Below are 20000 nucleotides of genomic sequence, written 5' to 3'. Positions count from 1 at the left end.
AAAAAAAAAAAAAATGTTAAGAACAAAATACTTCTATATCTTACTTGATAAATATCTCATTTTGTCTGATCATAGAACCCTAGTTATTGTTATGAATAGATCCTGGCCTTTGAACCTTGCTTCATATATTTTTTAGACATATAAAATCAATTAAATTTAACATCATGGGGGGCAAAATATCAAAATAAAACTTACAAATAAAAATCAGCATAATTCCACATATTTCCATACAATATACTGGCAATAAACAATGAACAAAGAAAAACGTATGAATGAATAAACCCCCATACTACTCGTCAAACCACAAGCAAGACTCCCAAACCACCGACCTGAGTGTGCATATTCTGCGTGGCCAGAGTGATCCCATGGTCGATGTACTTGTAGGCCTCTCGGTACGTTTTCACGAACTCTTCCTCCTGCGAGGCTGCCTCTGTGTTCATCATGAGCGTCGTTGGAGGGGCTGGGCGGGTGGGTGGATTCTTCTCTGGGGTTTCGGAACTCATCTAGGTAAAATTATGCACTTAGGTAACTTGTGCACAAAAATCTTTCTTTTTTTTTTCAGTACTTCCTATTCCCTTTCTCATCAAAATAACCTTTTGAATAGGTCCATTATAAAATTCCAACAAAAATCCTGAGGCGAGAATAAACAAAATACAAAATAGATTATGATCTCTATCAACTGTAATACTATGTGAGGTACTCATATATAAATATTGTATGGTATGCAGTACTGCACTTGAATTTAAATAATATGTAAAATTAATAATAACTCACTTTCTTAATACAACAAATTTGTGAAACCATCAATGATAATGTGATAAAGACTGCATTTCTCCCTCAAGATAACCTTTCCTTGCAAATTAGCATAATGTACTGACCAGTCATCATCCTCACCCCTCCACACACACACTCACCCTCTCACTCACTCACTCACACACATATATCTAAGTATCTATGTATCTATCTATGTATCTATGTATCTATCTATATATCTATCTATATACATATATGTATATCATACACATATATATATATATATATATATATATATATATATATATATATACACACACACACATATATATACATATATATACATATATACACATTTATATACATAAATATATATACATATATACACATTTATTACATAAATATATACATACATACATACATACATAAATATATACATAAATATATACATACATAAATAAATACATACATACATACATACATACATATATATATATATATATATATATATATATATATATATATATATATATATATTATATATACACACACACACACACACATATATACATATATACGTATATCTAAATCTATATCTATATCTATATCTATATCTATATTTATATATATATATATATATATATGTATATATATATATATATATATATATATATATATATCACACACAATGCAGAACTTCATGGATTGCCACCCATGAAAACCACAAGATTCTGATCCTCAAAATGCAAAATCTGGCCAATAAAAAGAACTGCAGCCTTTCCAAAACTAATGTAGAATATAAACAGTAATCTATGTTCAGAACATCCACTGGCAACTATAATAGAAAACTTTACCCACAAACACAGACTCAAGGGTTAGTTGTGTTAGAAGGGAGCCATGAACGATTCTAAATCAGATTCTTTGCTAATTTCTTATTTATTCATTGCTTAAGAGAGTAATTAAATAATAGTTGGGAAATGCCCAGAAAAAGTTGACTTAAGGTGATAAATATTTTAGGTTAAAAAAATAAATAAAAAATAAATAAATAAATAAATAAAATAAATATTGTTGAAAGCATGTACATGAAGCCAAAATAATGATTGGTTCAAAATAGAGATTGAACGATAACTTTTACTATCTATAATAAGAAATAAATAATGCCTGATTGCAAATATAATATGCATGTTTGGCACTGATGACACTATGCATTACAAAACCTATTTCATGAACACTACAATAATTCATGACGTCCTGCTTATAGAAATACTATAATACTGGTAATTATTTGTATATAGCTTCTACGCAAGATACAGTGAAGGGGCTGACTAAGGGGGAACTATTGTGTCAATATCATACTATATTAAATTGTTAAATACTCAGAAAACACCAGAGAATTTTTTTCACTACTATATTTACAAAAAGTGAAATTATTTGAGACTGAGAAAAAATAGCATAATAGTCATAAATAACGTGTAATAACACTAATAGCCTAGAAAAAATCACTGACAGCCTATACACACCTATAGATGACATGGCCTCTACATACCTTGCTCTTCAGCAATGGTTCAGATATATTTAGGTTATTTATCATTATAAGTGAAATTAGTCCATTCTCTACTATGCCTGTATAGGAGAGAAAATTACTTGGTCTTTGCCAGAGCAAAGTAGTGTGTTTATAGCATTGGCTATTACTGAGCTATTTTGTTCAATCTTCTCTTAATAAGCTTTCAAACTTCCAAATTACCTACTCCTCGTTTTATATGTAAAACTCTACATTTACATTCTAAAAATACAATTCTAATCAAAGTCTGGATGACATTTATCAGTAACATATAACCTATCTATATGAACATCCCTGATCATGTGTATGAATATTCTTTACCATATTTATCGTCAGCCAATAAACATCGTCTTTCTTTCCTTTGTGTCAAATGACTTGTTGGTTTTGATTTTGCAATAGAAGTAAATAGAAGATAAGTTTCTTAGACTTATTTCCTCTGTCTTTTACTCATGCTATTTGCCTTATGAAAGGATGGCTCGTCAAAACTTTACCTATACCGAAAACTTAACCTATATAACTGGGTAACTCTAAACTGTGCTTCGGTAAAGGCCTACAAATCCTCCTCACTCGTATTCAGCAAGTATTTGTTTTCATTATTCAATAGATGATAAAACACCTGTGAGGTCATCCTTGCCTTAGCCTGAGTACCTGCACAGATACCACAGCAGCACAGGACATTGCTGCAAAAACTTGGATTCGCGTGCTTTGATGAACAATTTCCCATAGCTAACTACGTCATTTTAAGTGTCCTTTGAGGCTATAACCTTACTTCCCTCTCCCTTCACTCAGTGAAATTCTACATCAACACAAGTTAAAATCATCCGAAAATTCCTCCTTCCAAAAAATCACACACAAACCCACACACCACAGAAAGAACACACAGAAAGCCCGCTCTGCTGAAAACACCTAGACGAAAAAACCAATCAAACACAAAATTACCTGAGCAATTAACACCTTCCTTCCTTTCTTTCTTCCTTCCCTGCAGAGAAAAGAAAAAAAAAATTCCCCCCACCCACCACCCCTTTTCTTGTCCCTCAATATTTACCCTTCCTCTCTCTCTCTCACTCTCTCTCCATACAATAGAATCTCGAGCTCACACACAACACACAACACACACAATTCTATGGCGTTACCTCCTCCACGGGCGATATTCCAGGGGCCGTGTGTAGAGGGGAATTAGTCGAGTGATGAATAACACAGTCACAGGGTCGAGATATTCAGCCTCACGTCACGAGCGCCTTGGAATATTAAATCGTGAAAAAAACGTTCTTTCGTTTATATTATTTCTGGCTCTGGGGCGTTCTCCTCGGCCTTTGCGGTTATCTGCAGATTTAGGCGAGCTACCGTGCGTCTTCTGCGCTGGACGGATTGCCGTGACACTTCCCACTGCGAGGGGAATAAATTGGTGTTAATAAATTCTTAAAAACTCTTATTAGACCGGATGGCTGCAAATGCTGGCGGTGACGTCATGGAAGGAATGACGTCATGGTAGAATGACGTCATCGAGTTCGACTACCCACCCACGACTATGGTTAAAAATAATTTAGATAGTCATCTTTAAAAAGGAAATAATTTAGATAAAAAATGTGCTATAGTATTAGAAACATATTCATCCATGTTAATTGATATGCATCTAACTTTCCATCGTCATTTATTTTTCTCTCTGGAGAAGTTTTCGAACGCAGTGTTGAGAGGAGGAAAACAACAACCTGTCAAACACGTAAGTCTTCTGTATTTTCACTCCTTTTTCCCCGTAAAGGAAGGCTCTCCAACAACCTTTTGAGATTTGCAAGACGTTTGAGGCCCATTAGAAGAGAGAGAAAAGAGGCGTGGGCGTAAATTCTCAAGGTAATCCGAAAAAAGAACACGTGTATTAGTCTACGTGTCACTGCGGAGGAAGTAGAGGAAAAAGAAAAAAAAAAAAAAATGAAGGTTAAGTGTATTTTCTTGGTTTAGTGCGACGTGTTCTTGTTCACTCATCCCGAAGAACGCCAGAGAGAAGTGGATTGTGATTGGGTTGTGATTTCCAGCTCGTAATAGTGCATAAGGTTGGCCATTATTTTATGAATGCATAAATATTATAATAGTGTTTTCTCGTATGTTTGTATATTCGTCAATTTTTTTTTTTTTTTTTCGGAAATGTGTTTTTTTTCTGCTGTGATTTAAGAAAAAAATATTGTGTGAAGCATCTGTTACTGCAAGGAATTGACAGCCATATGTAAATTACTTTTAGAATGAAAGAAAACGACATAGGTCTTAATGCTCATATGTATTCTAATGACTGTTGTTTTTTTTATATTTGTGAAGGATTTTTGGTCATTATTAGTTACTTTAATGTCAGTCAGGTGTATGCAATACCAAATGTTGATTATCCCATGTGTTTTCATGTGAATTGTCAGAAATAAGGTCACAAAGGTTGACGATATAGTCCTTTCTTATCAACCTTACCTCATTGTATAGCGGTAAGGACCCATTCAAGTGATACTGAAATACGTGCATAGCATGGAGTGTATCAGATGAGGGTAAATTTTGAAATGACTGTCCAACACCAATTTCTGGGTGAAAACTATGTTTTTGTGAAAGCTCTTGTTGTGCTTCGAATGAATCTAGCTCTCGTTTCCTTTGCAAATGAAGCACAGCAATGAGATAGGCCCTGATAGCTGGGGAGGGCATGTTCGATATCACATTAAATTGCTGAGTAAAAGTGCGTGATCGAAGTAAAACTTTCAGTAATGTAATTATTCCAAAGCACATTTATAGTAAATAGGGGGCTTTGTCCCCTAAATCTCCTTTTAGGGGGTCTGCCATCCCCCCTACTCCCTGCCTGGTCTGTAAAATCTTCACCTCATGTTCAGTGGTATAGAGCCTGGGCAACTCTCATACCGATGATTTCTTACATTGCCAAAATCCTCGTCACTGTTAGCAGGAATTGCGACCAATATCAGCCGTTCTTTTACATTATTGCCATGATATTTTCCATATTAAAGGTGAAACAATACTTTATACACATCCTAACCACGACCGAACTGTTTTGAATTTCAATTTGACATCCCTTGGGTCCAGCTTCTTTTGTCAGGTGAATATCTATTACAAATCTTATTGTCTCAATTAGACTGGCCACCAGTGTCTGTTGTTACATCACAGCCAAGTATATTTCCCATTAGCTCATTTGTTTTGTGCTTCCTCAAATTCATGTCATTTTCCGTCACTGCTGGAAGGGTACATATCATGGACTCCATTGAATTTTTGAGTTTTTCATCCTCTATACCTACCGTTATTATTAGTCTGCTAAATAAACTGCTGTAGAAGAGAAGTGTTTTAGAATGTTATGTTCTGTAAGTTGGCAAGGTCAGACTCTTCATTTTTGGTGTTATTTGTCATTTCTAATAACACCCAAATGAGTATATTAGCATGCAAATGAAGTGGTAGATACTCAATATATCTGGAAACCATTTGATCTTGCACCGATCAGCATGGCCTCCCTCACTCCTTGATATTCCAGCAAGGAGGCGCTCGTAAATTTCTTTGGTGATTTATCTTCAAGTAAGGAACTAGTTGATCTTGTGAGAATATATATATGGAGCGTAGAGGCAAGGGTGATTATTTGAGACTTTGTCCCAGTAGATTATTTGTCACAGATGTTTCAGATGGATTAGGGTGGAGACAATATGTTTATGAGCAAAAGACCCGGATGTCTTCTAATCAACTACCACTTATTATACTGTTGGCTCTAATAAAAGCAATTAAATATTAAACTGTCCTGTGACTTCATGCCAGAGTGGTTTATGTTGGCATTCTCCCCCAAGATCATATTTTTCCACATATTGCTAGACTTTTGTGCATGCCTATCAAATGGTGCAGCAGGATTTTTGATTGGTACTAATTAATTCCAAAGATAAATGTAGAATTACAGGCTGAGGACATCAGTAGAGCTGCTGAAAATGGAGAAAATTGATTTATGGTGTTACCAAATTTATAATTGGTTTAGAGCATATTGAGTGGGAGAGTATGCCAGGAAAAACTATATATATGTTTTCTTTCTCTTACTCTCCAGGTATATATACACATGTAAAAAAAAGAAAGAAAGAAAAAAAAGAACAAGATATCTGTAACATGTCATCACTTTAGTGATTAATTTATACATCCCCCTGATAAGCCCCAATTAGCTAGCATATATTTGACATTCAGTGGCTGACCATACTTAATTCATTTCAAGGTCCCTAATCTTCCAGTAGGTAACTCATTAGTTTCAAAGTTGTTCAGAATTAGTCTTCAATTAAATTTGATTTGATTCCCTCGACCCTTCCCAGTTGGGGCTAACTTCGAATTAAACTTTATATGTTTAAGTAGCAATTTAAGAAATGGGATCTGTATTTAAAGATATTACTAGAGTGGTTACAGACAAAACATCAACCAGACTATTCAGTGCTTAGAGTGAGCAGTTGAAAGTGAGTGGTGGTGCTATTTTCCGTCCATATTTGAGTGACTAGACAGAATTTTGGAGATGTTAAGTCATATCAAGTTGATGAAATATTTCTTCATGTAGGGATGTAGTAAGGTGATGAAAAGATGATATTTGCATATTCTAAATTCTCTAAAAATCTGAAAATGAAAACATGAAATACAGTGCATTTGCTTGATATTTGTTCTTGCTCCGAAAAAGACAGTAATGTAAATTTATTGTACGTAAATCCACCGTGCACATGGAAACTGTCATGAATGTTTTTCCTCAAATAAATATATCAGCAGTATGGTTCCAAGAAATAGGAAGGCAAGTCATGGAAAAAGGCTTTCACTGAGACCTTGACTGGGCCACTTACTGAGGCGACTGGGAGCTCAGAAAGTGACTTGCCAGATCTGAATTTTGCTGTGGGTCACCATTACTACTTGTCTTGCTGTCGGACTGTCTGGCTTTCTCTCTGTATCTCTTTTCTCTCTCTTTCTTTTCTTACTTCTATTCTCTCTCTCTCTCTCTCTCTCTCTCTCTCTCTCTCTCTCTCTCTCTCTCTCTCTCTCTCTCTCTCTCTCTCTCTCTCTCTCTCTCTTTCTCTCTCTCTCTCTCTCTCTCTCTCTCTTCTCTCTCTCTCTCTCTCTCTCTCTCTCTCTCTCTCTCTCTCTCTCTCTCTCTCTCTCTCTCTCTCTCTCTCTCTCTCTCTCTCTCTCTCTCTCTCTCTCTCTCTCTCTCTCTCTCTCTCTCTCTCTCTCTCTCTCTCTCTCTCTCTCTCTCTCTCTTCTCTCTCTCTCTCTCTCTCTCTCTCTCTCTCTTCTTTCTCTCTCTCTCTTTTTCCCTTCTTTTCTCTTCTCTCTCTCTCTCTCTCTCTCTCTCTCTCTCTCTCTCTCTCTCTCTCTCTCTCTCTCTCTCTCTCTCTCTCTCTCTCTCTCTCTCTCTCTTTCTTTCTCTCTTTCTTTCTCTTTCTCTCTCTCTTTTCTTTATCTCTCTTAGTCTTTCTCTCTCTCTCTTTTTCCCTTCTTTTCTCTTTTCTTTTTATTTTTCCCTCTTTTTCTCTTTCTCTTTTTCTTTCTCCTTCTCCTTCTTTGTATTTCTCTTTTTTTCTTCCTCTTTCTCTCTCTACCTTTTTCTTAACTAAGTAAAAAAAAGTCTATTATGCACTCCCTGCATCAATAGATTAATGAATTTTTGCTTATTGATTTGTTAATATTATTATATTCTTTAAATGCATTATTTACATCAGTGATTTAAATCAGGTAACTGTAATACACATATACATGCATACATACATATAAACATATATACATACATACATGCATGCATTCATATATATTTCCATACTTACATGCATACACATGCATACATATGTGCATACATGCATGCATACATACATACCTATGTATTTACATAACTACATGTATATCCATTCATACATGTTTGTATGCATACATACAAGCATACATGCATGCATACATACATGCATACCTACATGCATACTTACATGCATACCTACATGCATACCTACATGCATACTACATGCATACCTACATGCATACCTACATGCATACATACATGCATACATACATGCATACATACATGCATATATACATGCATACATGCATACATGCATACATACATACATAAATACATAAATACATAAATACATAAATACATACATACATACATACATACATACATACATACATACATACATACATACATACATACATACATACATACATACATACATACATATATATATACATACATGCATACATATATACATGCACACACACACACACACACACACACACACACACACACACACACACACACACACACACACACACACACACACACACACACACACACACACACATACACACACACACACACACACACACACACACACACACACACACACACACACACACACACACACACACACACACATGCATAGTACTTCATATATAAAAAGACTTGTATGTTGAGATTACTTGCAGCTTTTGTTTTCAGAGTTCCCTGTCTAACCAATATTATTTTCTTCATTATAGCATGAGGTGGAGTTTACCCCTAGCACTCATCCTAATATGTGGGGTTCTGGCCCATGCCCTCCCTGTGAAGGAGAAGAAGGAAGAACACAAGAAAGAGGAGGAGAAAAAAGAAGCTGAAGAACATGGGGAGGAATGGGTTAGTAGAATGATTAAGTATGGTAAAGAGCCACTTCATGATAATATTCGTGTATCCAAGTCCTCTCTTTTCCTTTTGGAGAATAAGAAGTCGATTTCGGAAACAGTGATGGTATTTTTCTTCTTTGTGCCTCCAGGAGCTCAACTTGGAGTACGGTCGATACCTTAAGGAGGTGGTGCAAGCTCTTGAGAGTGACCCCTCCTTCAGGAAGAAATTAGAGACCGCTGAAGTGGATGACATTAAGGTTAGCATTCTGTCGCTTGGTTTATGATATGTAACAAGAGAAGGTATGGGAAGAAGTATTGGTTTTCGAATGAATCTGTTTCATATGTCTTTGAACTTTACGGATGAATTTTACGGTTCCACTTCTTTTCCAGTCTGGTAAGATTGCCAGGGAACTCCACTTTGTCGACCACAATGTGCGCACAAAGCTAGATGAGTTGAAGCGTAGAGAGCTAGAGCGTCTTCGTCACCTGGCCATCAAGGTAGGCAAACTGAAGGTTTTGTAAGTTTTCAGGATAGCTGTCCACCAACCAAGAAAGAGGAGCTTTATGGAAGTTATACAAGATCCTACTTAGAATTTCCAGTTTCCACGGTTGACTACATATATTTATATATTTTTCTCATCTTATTTTAGTAACTTACATTTGAGACATCTGATTTTTATCAATTTATTTATAGTTTCCCCCCACATACATTTATATATTTTTCTCATCTTATTTTAGTAGCTTACATTTGAGACATCTGATTTTAATTTATTTAATCATTTTTTTCCTACATACATTATCTCAACTTGCACCCATGTACTTCCATTTTTTAGGTGGTTATCTGTTTCCTTACAGATGAAATCCAGGGTGAGATGATTAAGTTACTTTGTTGCTGAGACAGGAAAGTGTAGCTAATTTTCTTGTGCATTTTTGGGGTCTATAAAAAGTATTAATTTCATTTCATGGGTAGTTGTTTCTGAAGTACTCTACCATACAATGTTGACTACACTTTGATATGTCACCAAAAGGGAGCATTTATAGGGAAATTGTATTTCTGGCAATGTTCGTTTGTTCGGGATCACTAGTTGGGGTCGAGCTTACTGTCTTGAGCATAGTTCTTTGCTTTGGGTAAATGTAGCTTTGCATGATTAGAGGTCTTGTGGGAGTACAACTCAGCCCATTATTAGCACATGGTGATTATTATATTTTATATGTATGTGAGGATATATATGTGTAGGCATACCAGTGTTTCATTATATATGTGTGGGAGAAATTGTACGGATGCATGTGTGAGCAAGTTAATGTATGTTGATGTGTGTTTTTGTGGGTATATGTGTGTTTTTTGGGTGTATATGTGAACATATGTTTTAGATGTAAACCATAAATTACAGAGAGGTAGTGCATGTTGTCTGCAGAGAATGCACATATGGGTAATGGATTGAAGGTCAAGGTTCGCCCTTGGAAGAATAGTACATTGCACAAGACTAGTATGAGATGCTCACATAACCACTTTTGCACAGCCCCCACTATCACAGAAATTGGAATTGGTGAACTAAAAGCTGGCATTTTTTAGCATTGATTTGAATTAATTTATACAAAGCATCATGCTGATATTTACTCAGGCTTTGCTTCTTTATATTTAAAAAAAATTGAGGGATTGTTGAACATTAGCAGTCTGATATAGAAAGAAAGTAATTTGTAGTGCAGTTTTTGATTTCTTGAATAAATAGATGCAGCTGATATGGTTTTTAAAATTTTTATGTCAATGATTATTGAGAGACATAAGGAAAACTTGTATTACAATATGCATTTTATCATACAGTAGCTTGAATTCATCAAAGGATGTCATATGATATAGCATGCTTAATTTGTGGACTTTTGATTGACCATGTTATACATTTGCTTCCCCAGTTGTTTCTTAATGTATTGTTCATGTGGAGAAGATGGGTCTGGTTTTGATTCAGTGCTGCGGTATGATACTTAGGAGAAACATAGTGGAGAAGTGATTGTGAAGGTTCACTATCACCTTTTAACAGTTTTTTAAAGTTTTACGTCCTGTGTTAGGCTTGGTTTTATTCCTTTGTTTACTGTAGATGATTTTGATGGTATGTGCTGTAACGTGACATATTATTAGTGGTATTCATGTTATGGTCTAACACAGAGCAATAAAGCAAAGTGATGGATATGGAGATAAGTTCATTTTCTCAATCAATTTTGTTTAGGTTAGGTTTTAACATGACTCAAGCACTTTATGAACTCAATTTTTCCTTGTCCAGAATAAAACAACAACAAGGATATAGCTAATGAGAAAATTAAATGCCAGTTAAAATATTGCTAAAGTCGTAATGAGAGAAGAATTTGTATGTCCACAGTGTTTGGAAAGAATTCTTTGTTCTCCAAAAGTAAGACTTTCTTCAATCTTCAGGAACATGAAAAAGAAACCGGCGTGGACCGTAACATGCTGAAGATTCCTGTCCACATTGACCACCGAAATCCAACACGGTTTGAAGTTGAGGACTTGAAGAAACTCATTATCAAGGTGAGTGTTTGCCTACACAGGTGATGAGCATCAACCCCCTATCACCAGATATTTCATTGTATATGGGGGGATCAGTCCAAGAATTTTAATATGTAAATTCAATATTTTCTGAATAAAGATTGGATAATGTGTATGGAAATATTTGTTTGTGTGCAACATGTATATATATATTTTCTTTCTTTCTTTGTTTTTACCTTTTTTCATTTTCTCTTTACCTTACGCATACTCGTAACAGATTTAGAGAGATTAAAATAGATTTAAATAGATTAGAAAAAAAAAGAATAAACAGTCTCCAAATGGGTTGGAGAAGTACTTTTCCCTATTGGAATATTAGTGAATAATGCTGAATGCTTGTCACATCATCAGACCACAGCAGACTTGGAGAAGGTAGATCAGCAGAGGCGAGAGGAATTCAAGAAATATGAGATGGAGAAAGAATTTGAGAGGAAGCAGGAACTAGAGGGCATGGATGATGAACACCGCAAGCAAGCAGAAGAGAAACACACTGAGGAAATGAAAAAACACGGAGAACACGAAAAACTGCACCACCCTGCCTCAAAACAGCAGCTGGAAGAGGTATGCCTGTGAAGGTTTACAGGAACGTGCACATCCTCTCTCAGTGTACATTGAGAAAAATGTTTATATATGTAGCTGAGCTGGCCTTCTTATTTATGACATTTTACTCTACCAGGTCTGGGAAGAGCAAGACCACATGCGGCGGGAAGACTTCGACCCCAAGACTTTCTTCCACCTGCATGGTATGTACCCAATTGTTTTTGTTAATGGTGAATTCATTGTCCTCCATATCAGGGTTTGTTAATGAGGTTGTACCATCCGTAAGTAAATGGCAAATTTATGGTATGTGGCCAGTAATGTATTGCCGTCTGTTTATATGTAAAGTGAGTAGTGAAGGTGGGGGTTGGAAGAGATAAGAAGAAAAGATTGTCATGATAACTCTCTCTGCTGATTTTCCCTTCATTATTTCATTTATTTTAAGCTATGGTGTTGCTTATAATCAGTCATCTTTTTTTCTTGTAGACTTGGATGGCAATGGTTACTGGGATGAGATGGAGGTGAAGGCCCTCTTCAAGAAGGAACTTGATAAGATGTACGATCCCAATGCCCCCGAGGATGACATCAATGAGCGCTATGAAGAGATGGAGAGGATGCGTGAACACGTTTTCAGGGAGTCTGATATTAATAGGGATAATTTGATCAGGTTGGTTCTTGGAAGTAAAGGTTTGGTGTATTTTAAGTGTAAAATCCCTTGTTTTTTGCACTAGTATTAGACTGGTAATGAGCTCTCTCTCTCTCTCTCTCTCTCTCTCTCTCTCTCTCTCTCTCTCTCTCTCTCTCTCTCTCTCTCTCTCTCTCTCTCTCTCTCTCTCTCTCTCTCTTCTCTCTCTTCTCTCTCTCAGAATCTCTCAGAATCTCTCTCAGACTCTCTCTCTCTCTCTCTTCTCTCTCAGAATCTCTCTCTCTCTCTCTCTCAGAATCTCTCTCTCTCTCTCTCTCTCTCAGAATCTCTCTCTCTCTCTCTCTCTCTCATCTCTCTCTCTCTCTCTCTCTCTCTCTCTCTCTCTCTCTCTCTCTCTCTCTCTCTCTCTCTCTCTCTCTCTCTCTCTTCTCAGAATCTCTCTCTCTCTCTCTCTCAGAATATCTCTCTCTCTCTCTCTCAGAATATCTCTCTCTCTCTCTCTCTCTCTCTCTCTCTCTCTCTCTCTCTCTCTCTCTCTCTCTCTCTCAGAATCTCTCTCTCTCTCTCAGAATCTCTCTCTCTCTCTCAGAATCTCTCTCTCTCTCTCTCAGAATCTCTCTCTCTCTCTCTCAGAATCTCTCTCTCTCTCTCTCAGAATCTCTCTCTCTCTCTCTCAGAATCTCTCTCTCTCTCTCTCAGAATCTCTCTCTCTCTCTCTCAGAATCTCTCTCTCTCTCTCTCTCAGAATCTCTCTCTCTCTCTCCCTCTCTCTCTCTCTCTCTCTCTCTCTCTCTCTCTCTCTCTCTCTCTCTCTCTCTCTCTCTCTCTCTCTCTCTCTCTCTCTCTCTCTCTCTCTCTCTCTCTCTCTTAGATCTTTTGACTAAGTGAAAAGAATATGCAGGCACTCCCAGTATAACAGGTTAAATCTGTCCTGCTATTTTCCCTCAATGAAATCATTAATATTATTGAATAATTACTTTAGAGTATTGTTTGTTAATTTTGATGGACAGACACTACCAGCTGACAATTTATCACTTGATGTTATGGATAGTTTACATGGTCAATCAGTCTCACCAAAATATTTATTTCAGCTTTGAGGAATTTGTGGAGCAGACGAGAAAAGCAGAATTTGAGCAGGATGGAGGCTGGCAAGGCCTGGATGAGCAGGAGATGTATTCCCAGCAGGAGTACGAAGAATTTGAGCGGCGGAGGCAAGAGGAGATCAGGCAGCTAGTCGAGTCAGGCGTTGTGAGTATTCCACTATTTGTAGCTTGGTGTCGACTTTCTCGTTTCCTTTGTTTCCTCCTTTTGACTTTTTTGGGTACCTTACTAGTATATGTTTTTGTTAAAGTTCTGTTTGTTTTTCTTTATGTTGCCGTAAGCAATTTTCAAAATGCACTTTCAAAAAATATCAATGAAGAGTCTGCTCCTCAAGCAATAGAGATGTTTTAAGTATTCTTATTTTTCCGTGTTCATTATATCAGCTCTCAGGGAAGCATGACAGATTAGGAAATAAAGAATAATAAGCTTAGTAGGGAAAGTTGCAGACTGTGATAAAGCAGAATATGGCAGAGAAAAGAAAGTGATTGAAAACATTCCTCTGTAAGCCATGTGGAGCCATGGCACTTGCACACATACCAAAATTCTTTAATAATGTGACGATAATCATTTCATGTTCCAAATATTAAGTTAGAGAATGAAAAGATGTTTTTGTATACACACATGATAGTTTTTAGCAGATTATTAAGAATGTTTGGTATTTATGCATTATTTATTAGGAGTATGAGAACTGGTTGATGTTTGTAATGATTTATTTTTATGAAAGTTGTCAATTTGCTTCTTCAATTTAGGAATCACAAAGGAAAGGAAGCTGAGAAAAATCCTAATTTTTATGGATGATATGAGAAGCAAAAACTGCTTGATTATGCAATGAGTTTTGGTGCTCTTGAAGTGCACATATGAAATAACTCTTTTGAATTCACAAATGATTTTGAAGGTGCATATATTGTACATTTAGCTTTTTGCTTTTTGTTGTTTATGTTTTTCTTCTCATTTCCTTTTTTTTTTTTTTTTTTTTTTTTTATGTAACCATTTTTTGTGTGCTTTTGTTTTCATGCACTTTAAAATTTATGCTGATTAGTTCAGCATGTTTGCATGACACAGTGATTTGAGAGTGGTGTTTCTCCACCTTGTAGATCCCACCCCCCCCTGGCTACCATGGGATGCCACCACCCCAGCCAGCCATGTACCAGGGTGGTCCACATCCAGGAATGCACCCTGCGGCACAGGGTATCCCGCCCCCACAGGCTGTGCCACAGTACGGTGTACCTCCCCAGGTACACCCCAATGCTGTTCCTCAGGGGTATCAGGCTATTCCTCAGGGGTATCAGGCTGTCCCACAGGGGTATCAGGCTGTCCCACAAGGGTATCAGGCTGTTCCCTCAGGGTATCAAGCAGCTCCGCAGGGGCAGGTTCCTCCCCAGCAGGTGCAATATATTCCTCATGGGGCACCTTATCAGGTTTGTTTTGATTTCTCTTGTAGTATCAAGTTACTCTGCATGCAGGTATAGCCCTAGACAATGGATTTACTTTTGAGTGCATTTTGTTTGCTAAGATGCTTCTTTATTTTTATTACATGAATTAGCAACTGAAATGGTTTTCTATTTTGTAAATTTATTGTCAAATGTAATGTATAAATTATGGGGTAAATTTGACCCTGCTTGTGTGTGTCTAGTGTTTACTGCAGTTCTGTTCGTAGGGATGCTGGTAATAGAGGGACAACTGTTCTTGATTTATATTGAATTTTTTTCATATATTTGCATGAGAAATGTGTATTTATGTATTTGATTTATTTTTTTCTTTCTCATAGGCACCAGCACAGCCACAAGCACAGCAACCAGTCTTAAGTCAACCTCAAGTGCAGCAGCCAGTGCAAGGTCAGCCTCAGTTACAGCAACCCAATCAAATTCCAGCTCAACAACCCATACAAGGTCAACCCCAGATGCAGCAACCCATTCAGGGTCAGCCCCAGGTGCAGCAACCCATTCAGGGTCAACCCCAGGTGCAGCAACCCATTCAAGGCCAACCTCAAGCTCAGCAACCCATTCAGGGTCAGCCTCAAGTTCAGCAACCCATGCAGGGTCAGCTTCAGGCACAGCAACCTGTTCAAGGCCAACCTCAAGTTCAGCAGCCAATCCAAGGTCAGGCACAGGTTCAGCAACCACTTCAAGGCCAGCAAGCACAACCTGTTGCTGGTCAACCACCCAATCATCAACCCATTCAGCCTGTAGCAGCTCAGCCTGCTGCAGGGCGATAAGATCTTCCAATTGAGACACAGCAGGCTTAAGGTTCTACCATACACAATTACTTGCGGAGAATTATATCTTCAGGTGAATGGATGTGATCAACATTTTTATTAAGTTGTTATCAAACTCAGAATGAAACTGGATCTGAATTGAAAGAAGTGGATGGCGTATGCAGGTTCAAATTTGATAGATGTTGTGATATTCAATTTAATGATTTTGCATCAGGTGGCTATTAGAAGAGAGAAGTCAATGGTCTCGAACAAAGTGTGGCTGATCAATTGTCTTCTCTTGATTTTAGTTTGAGATTTTCCTTTAACATTCACCTTTGTTGAGTTCTTACTGTATAATTGTTAATGTTTAAACCTTTGAGGATCTGATCTTCTGTTAGAACAGAGTAGAGTAAACTTGAATGATATATATAAACAAATTATTCACCTGGTGCTGAGATTATTTTTAACACCTTTAGAAGATATTTAAGTGATGTTTGTGAATCTGGTAATGATTCTTTTTTAATTTTTTTAAAACACAAAATAAATATTCAATTTGTTGCTCAGTTTTTTTTTTTCTGTATATCTGATAAACTTTTAAAGGCCACAAAATCAGGATTTAAATACATCCCACCTTTTTAGCATATTGGTTCCACATATTTTTAGGTGGGAAAATGTGTGAATAGCACACACGCACACCAATACACAAACACTCTCACTCTTACACTCGCACTCAGTCACACTCACAGTCACACACTCACTCATACATAGACTCACTTACACATAAATGGGTCAGTAGCTATCAGCGATATGATTGGTGATGGCCCATTTTTATTCTGAAAGAAATATGATGTGAAGTCTGTTTAATTGGCAAGTAGCTATCTGAATTTGTCATCTGATAATTCAGTTTGTATGGTTGTGGATTTTTCAGTTTGTTTTAAACTTAATATAATGTTAGATAACTATAAAGCTTCTATTTTATCTTGGTAAACAAGTTTTGATCATACTTTAAAAAAAATAATTGTTTAGCTTTTTATTTTATTTTGTTTCGAATCTCAAACAGTGCTATATAGTGTTTTTTTATACACATGTACTCAAGGTTTGGTTGACAGAGCAAGTTTTATTATTATTTTTTTTTTTACGGTTGCTCTATGGATGTGAGGAAATTAAGCTTTTTTCCTTGAACTAAACTTGAACTGGTTGCTTGGTAAAAGGTGTCTGTTTGGTTTTAGGATACATTAGAAAAAGACATTTGTGAATGAAGACAAAGATTCAAAGGCATTAATGACGTTTTTACTATTAGAGTGCAATATCTTTTAAAATAGATGTATGTTTTTTTTTTCTTAACTTTGTTTTTTTTCTGCCTGTGTTTTCCAATATTAGACAATGTGCTGACTATCCCATCTTTACCCAAACCTGATGCCCAAAACTGACTTCAAAAGAATTCATTTAGGTAACACAGATCAGCAAGGAATGTTGTGACTAAATTGATTTTTTTTTTTTTTTTTTTTTTTTTTTTTGGTAATTTTATAGTTTTGACAGTGGAATTTTGAGGTTGTACTGTACTTGGAATGCAGAAATGTTTAAAACTGGAATGATGATTATTTATCAGTTGATGTTGAATTTTTAGGATTATAAACTATTGGTAGTTTGGCTTACAAAAGATGTTCTGTGTATGGTATAAATGTTTATATTGGGATGTTTATAAGCTAATACTGATGTGATATATGGAACAAATAAAAGCTCATTTTATAGCAAGTTTGATTTAATTTACACTTTTTATTGCATAGATATACTTTGAAAGGCTTTGTCATTTTATGGTCATCATACTAGGGCTGTAATCTCTTTTACTCTTAAGAAACTGGTTCACAACTATTTGTAATCCCACTACAAACTAAAAACACATATGCGACACCAACTCTTTACTTCATTAATGATGAGACACAGCAAGTCTTTCTTCCTGCAATATGTGAATATAATGAATTTGATTATACATATATACAGGTTATATATTCTTTGGAAAATGTACAAACTATTGTGAATTACCCAAGAAGAAGACTAATAATCAATGGGAAACTCTTAAGTCAGGTAGACTTTCTACATTGCCCCAATGTTATAGATGAAAAAAAAAACAGTAATTTTAAAGGGAAGGACTAGACACCTGTAACACTATGCAACACACTAGCAACACAAAATACTACTATAGGATTTAATTAGAGTGAATTTTGTTAATTTCTTTGTATCTGCATTGGTGATACTTGCATCAGGTTTGTATGGTTGCAGTAAGTTTCTTGGGTTGAGCAGGGAGCAATTTGAACATATCACCGTCAATATCTTTTAACTAAATCCTGTTAGCAAAATACAGATAATACTTTTATTGGACATTAACTCTTTGAATCCCCTCTATATCCTGAGTCTTATATTCTATCAAAAACTAAAATTAAAGATCTCCAGATTTTGATTAGTGATACTGAACAACAACAACCAGTTTAATTTATTTATGTGTTCTTTATGTTAGTAGTAACTCTTTGGTGGAGCAATAAATACCAGGGCTTCATACTTCTAATGCATGATCAGTCAGATGGAGGACAAAGGTACAGAGCCAAGGAGTGAAGGCATTGGTTAATAGTAATATTCCTTTTACTTCTGTGTGTATTCTTTATTGGTAAATGCCTGAACAATCAGTTTTGAGGATCGAGTATAATCTTGCATGCATCACCGCTCAAGAGTTCCCGAAACGCATGTTCAAATTGGCTCATGGGGAGGCTATGGGAAATTACTGGGTCTGCATCCACCAGACCGTCAGCCAGGAGCCTCTCGCACTCTTGCCAGGTGCGGAAGATCCTGTGGGGAAGAATAGCAGAAGATGATGGAAATGTACACAGGCAGAGGATAAGAAGTTGGTGAAAAAAATATCCAAGGGTGGCAAATGGGAAAGAGGAGTTCATGCCAGTCTACAGGAAAGTGGAAATGGGAGGAAGGGGAAAATCGCAAATAACATGCAAGTGGCAAAGGTAGAAAAGCACACAGGGAGATTTAAAGATGACGGAAGAGTTAAATTAATTGTGAAGGACCTTTGTAGAAGGGCATGCTAGATAAGTCATACATAGAGGAAAACATAGTCAAGTTGACTATGGATGTACAACAGAATAGTGAAATGTAAGAAATAGAATTGGCGAAAAAAGTAGATAGTAAAAAAGAGCGACCCGGATCTAGTATAAAAGCACATCAAATGAAGTTTTTGTGCTGATGAAAAAGAGACAGCGAGGAAACTGTCTGGATGGATAAACAAAACAGGAAAGTATAACAGACGAAATAGCTGTCCAAAAAAGGGAAATGGAATTAAATCTAGATAGTAATGAGAAACAGAATAGCCCTGAAAGATGGGTATAAGTTATCTTTATCACCATTCAGAAAGACTATTCTATGTAGTAAGTGGGGAAAGGTCAAAACACTAATAATACCTTCGCCCGTGAACAGTCTTGAGAGTCAGTGATTTAAAGACAACATCGGTCAGGACATTCTCCACATGCAGAGGTGCTTTTGGTAAGCCTATCAGCGCCATCTGTCCGCCCTGAAAAAAATGAGAGAATAAATGTGATCATAAAAATAAAATGACAATGGACTTCTGAGGGATTGGTCCAAATTAAAATTAACTAGTTATGCAATGACCCGGTAATCTGTGAATTGTACTTGCATGTACTGCGGGGTAACACATTAGGTGAGGAGAGCATGGGTCTTAACTGGGAAACTGTTGAGTAATATAAACAATACAGAGGCTCAGGCAGTAAAAACTAACACTCGACACTATCGCTTAACCATAAATTTCCGCACTTCAAGTTCATCCCAAGTACTAGAGCTTAATATGGAAGAAGAAGAAGAAGAAGAAGAAGAAGAAGAAGAAGAAGAAGAAGAAGAAGAAGAAGAAGAAGAAGAAGAGGACGAAGAAGAAAACATAGTGGTCATTCTGAAGACTAAACCTGGATATCGGCTCTCCGCCTCCACCCTCACGCCCCCACTCAAAACATCG

At 36.5% G+C, this 20000-nt stretch overlaps 3 protein-coding genes across 8 annotated transcripts in view; 1 reads left to right on the top strand and 2 right to left on the bottom strand.

Annotated features, from left to right (window-relative positions):
- Nucleotides 1-3734, bottom strand: part of LOC125038529 (spartin-like) — a 21498-nt gene extending 17764 nt beyond the window's left edge. Inside the window, exons 1-2 of the mRNA XM_047632034.1 lie at nucleotides 3448-3734; nucleotides 330-503 (exon numbers count right to left, since the gene is read on the bottom strand). Coding sequence (XP_047487990.1) covers nucleotides 330-503 — 174 coding nt within the window. The 5' untranslated portion in view covers nucleotides 3448-3734. The remainder of the gene's footprint in view (nucleotides 1-329; nucleotides 504-3447) is intronic.
- Nucleotides 3735-3964: 230 nt separating this feature from the next.
- LOC125038371 (nucleobindin-2-like) lies at nucleotides 3965-17728 on the top strand. 6 transcript variants are annotated; one of them, XM_047631899.1, is made up of 13 exons: nucleotides 4203-4362; nucleotides 8819-8954; nucleotides 9091-9198; nucleotides 9332-9439; nucleotides 9797-9808; nucleotides 11367-11480; nucleotides 11847-12056; nucleotides 12172-12238; nucleotides 12519-12699; nucleotides 13770-13926; nucleotides 14874-15197; nucleotides 15548-15799; nucleotides 15830-17728. In XM_047631899.1, the coding sequence occupies exons 2-13, from the start codon at nucleotides 8820-8822 to the stop codon at nucleotides 15992-15994; spliced, it is 1833 nt and encodes a 610-aa protein (XP_047487855.1). In that variant the 5' UTR covers nucleotides 4203-4362; nucleotide 8819; the 3' UTR covers nucleotides 15995-17728. The 6 variants fall into 6 exon arrangements, with proteins under 6 accessions (XP_047487835.1, XP_047487840.1, XP_047487855.1 ...); XM_047631879.1 differs by lacking the exon at nucleotides 4203-4362 and adding an exon at nucleotides 3965-4034 and having other exon boundaries at nucleotides 15548-17728; XM_047631884.1 differs by lacking the exon at nucleotides 4203-4362 and adding an exon at nucleotides 4041-4162 and having other exon boundaries at nucleotides 15548-17728.
- The window catches only part of LOC125038401 (L-threonine 3-dehydrogenase-like), a 6779-nt gene continuing 4270 nt past the window's right edge, over nucleotides 17492-20000 (bottom strand). Inside the window, exons 9-10 of the mRNA XM_047631920.1 lie at nucleotides 19435-19544; nucleotides 17492-18814 (exon numbers count right to left, since the gene is read on the bottom strand). Coding sequence (XP_047487876.1) covers nucleotides 18652-18814; nucleotides 19435-19544 — 273 coding nt within the window. The 3' untranslated portion in view covers nucleotides 17492-18651. The remainder of the gene's footprint in view (nucleotides 18815-19434; nucleotides 19545-20000) is intronic.

The sequence above is a fragment of the Penaeus chinensis genome, chromosome 3, assembly GCF_019202785.1.
Source record: "Penaeus chinensis breed Huanghai No. 1 chromosome 3, ASM1920278v2, whole genome shotgun sequence".
Lineage (NCBI taxonomy): Eukaryota > Metazoa > Arthropoda > Malacostraca > Decapoda > Penaeidae > Penaeus > Penaeus chinensis.
Note: the sequence above shows the minus strand (reverse complement) of the source record. Positions and strands in the feature narration are given on the sequence as shown.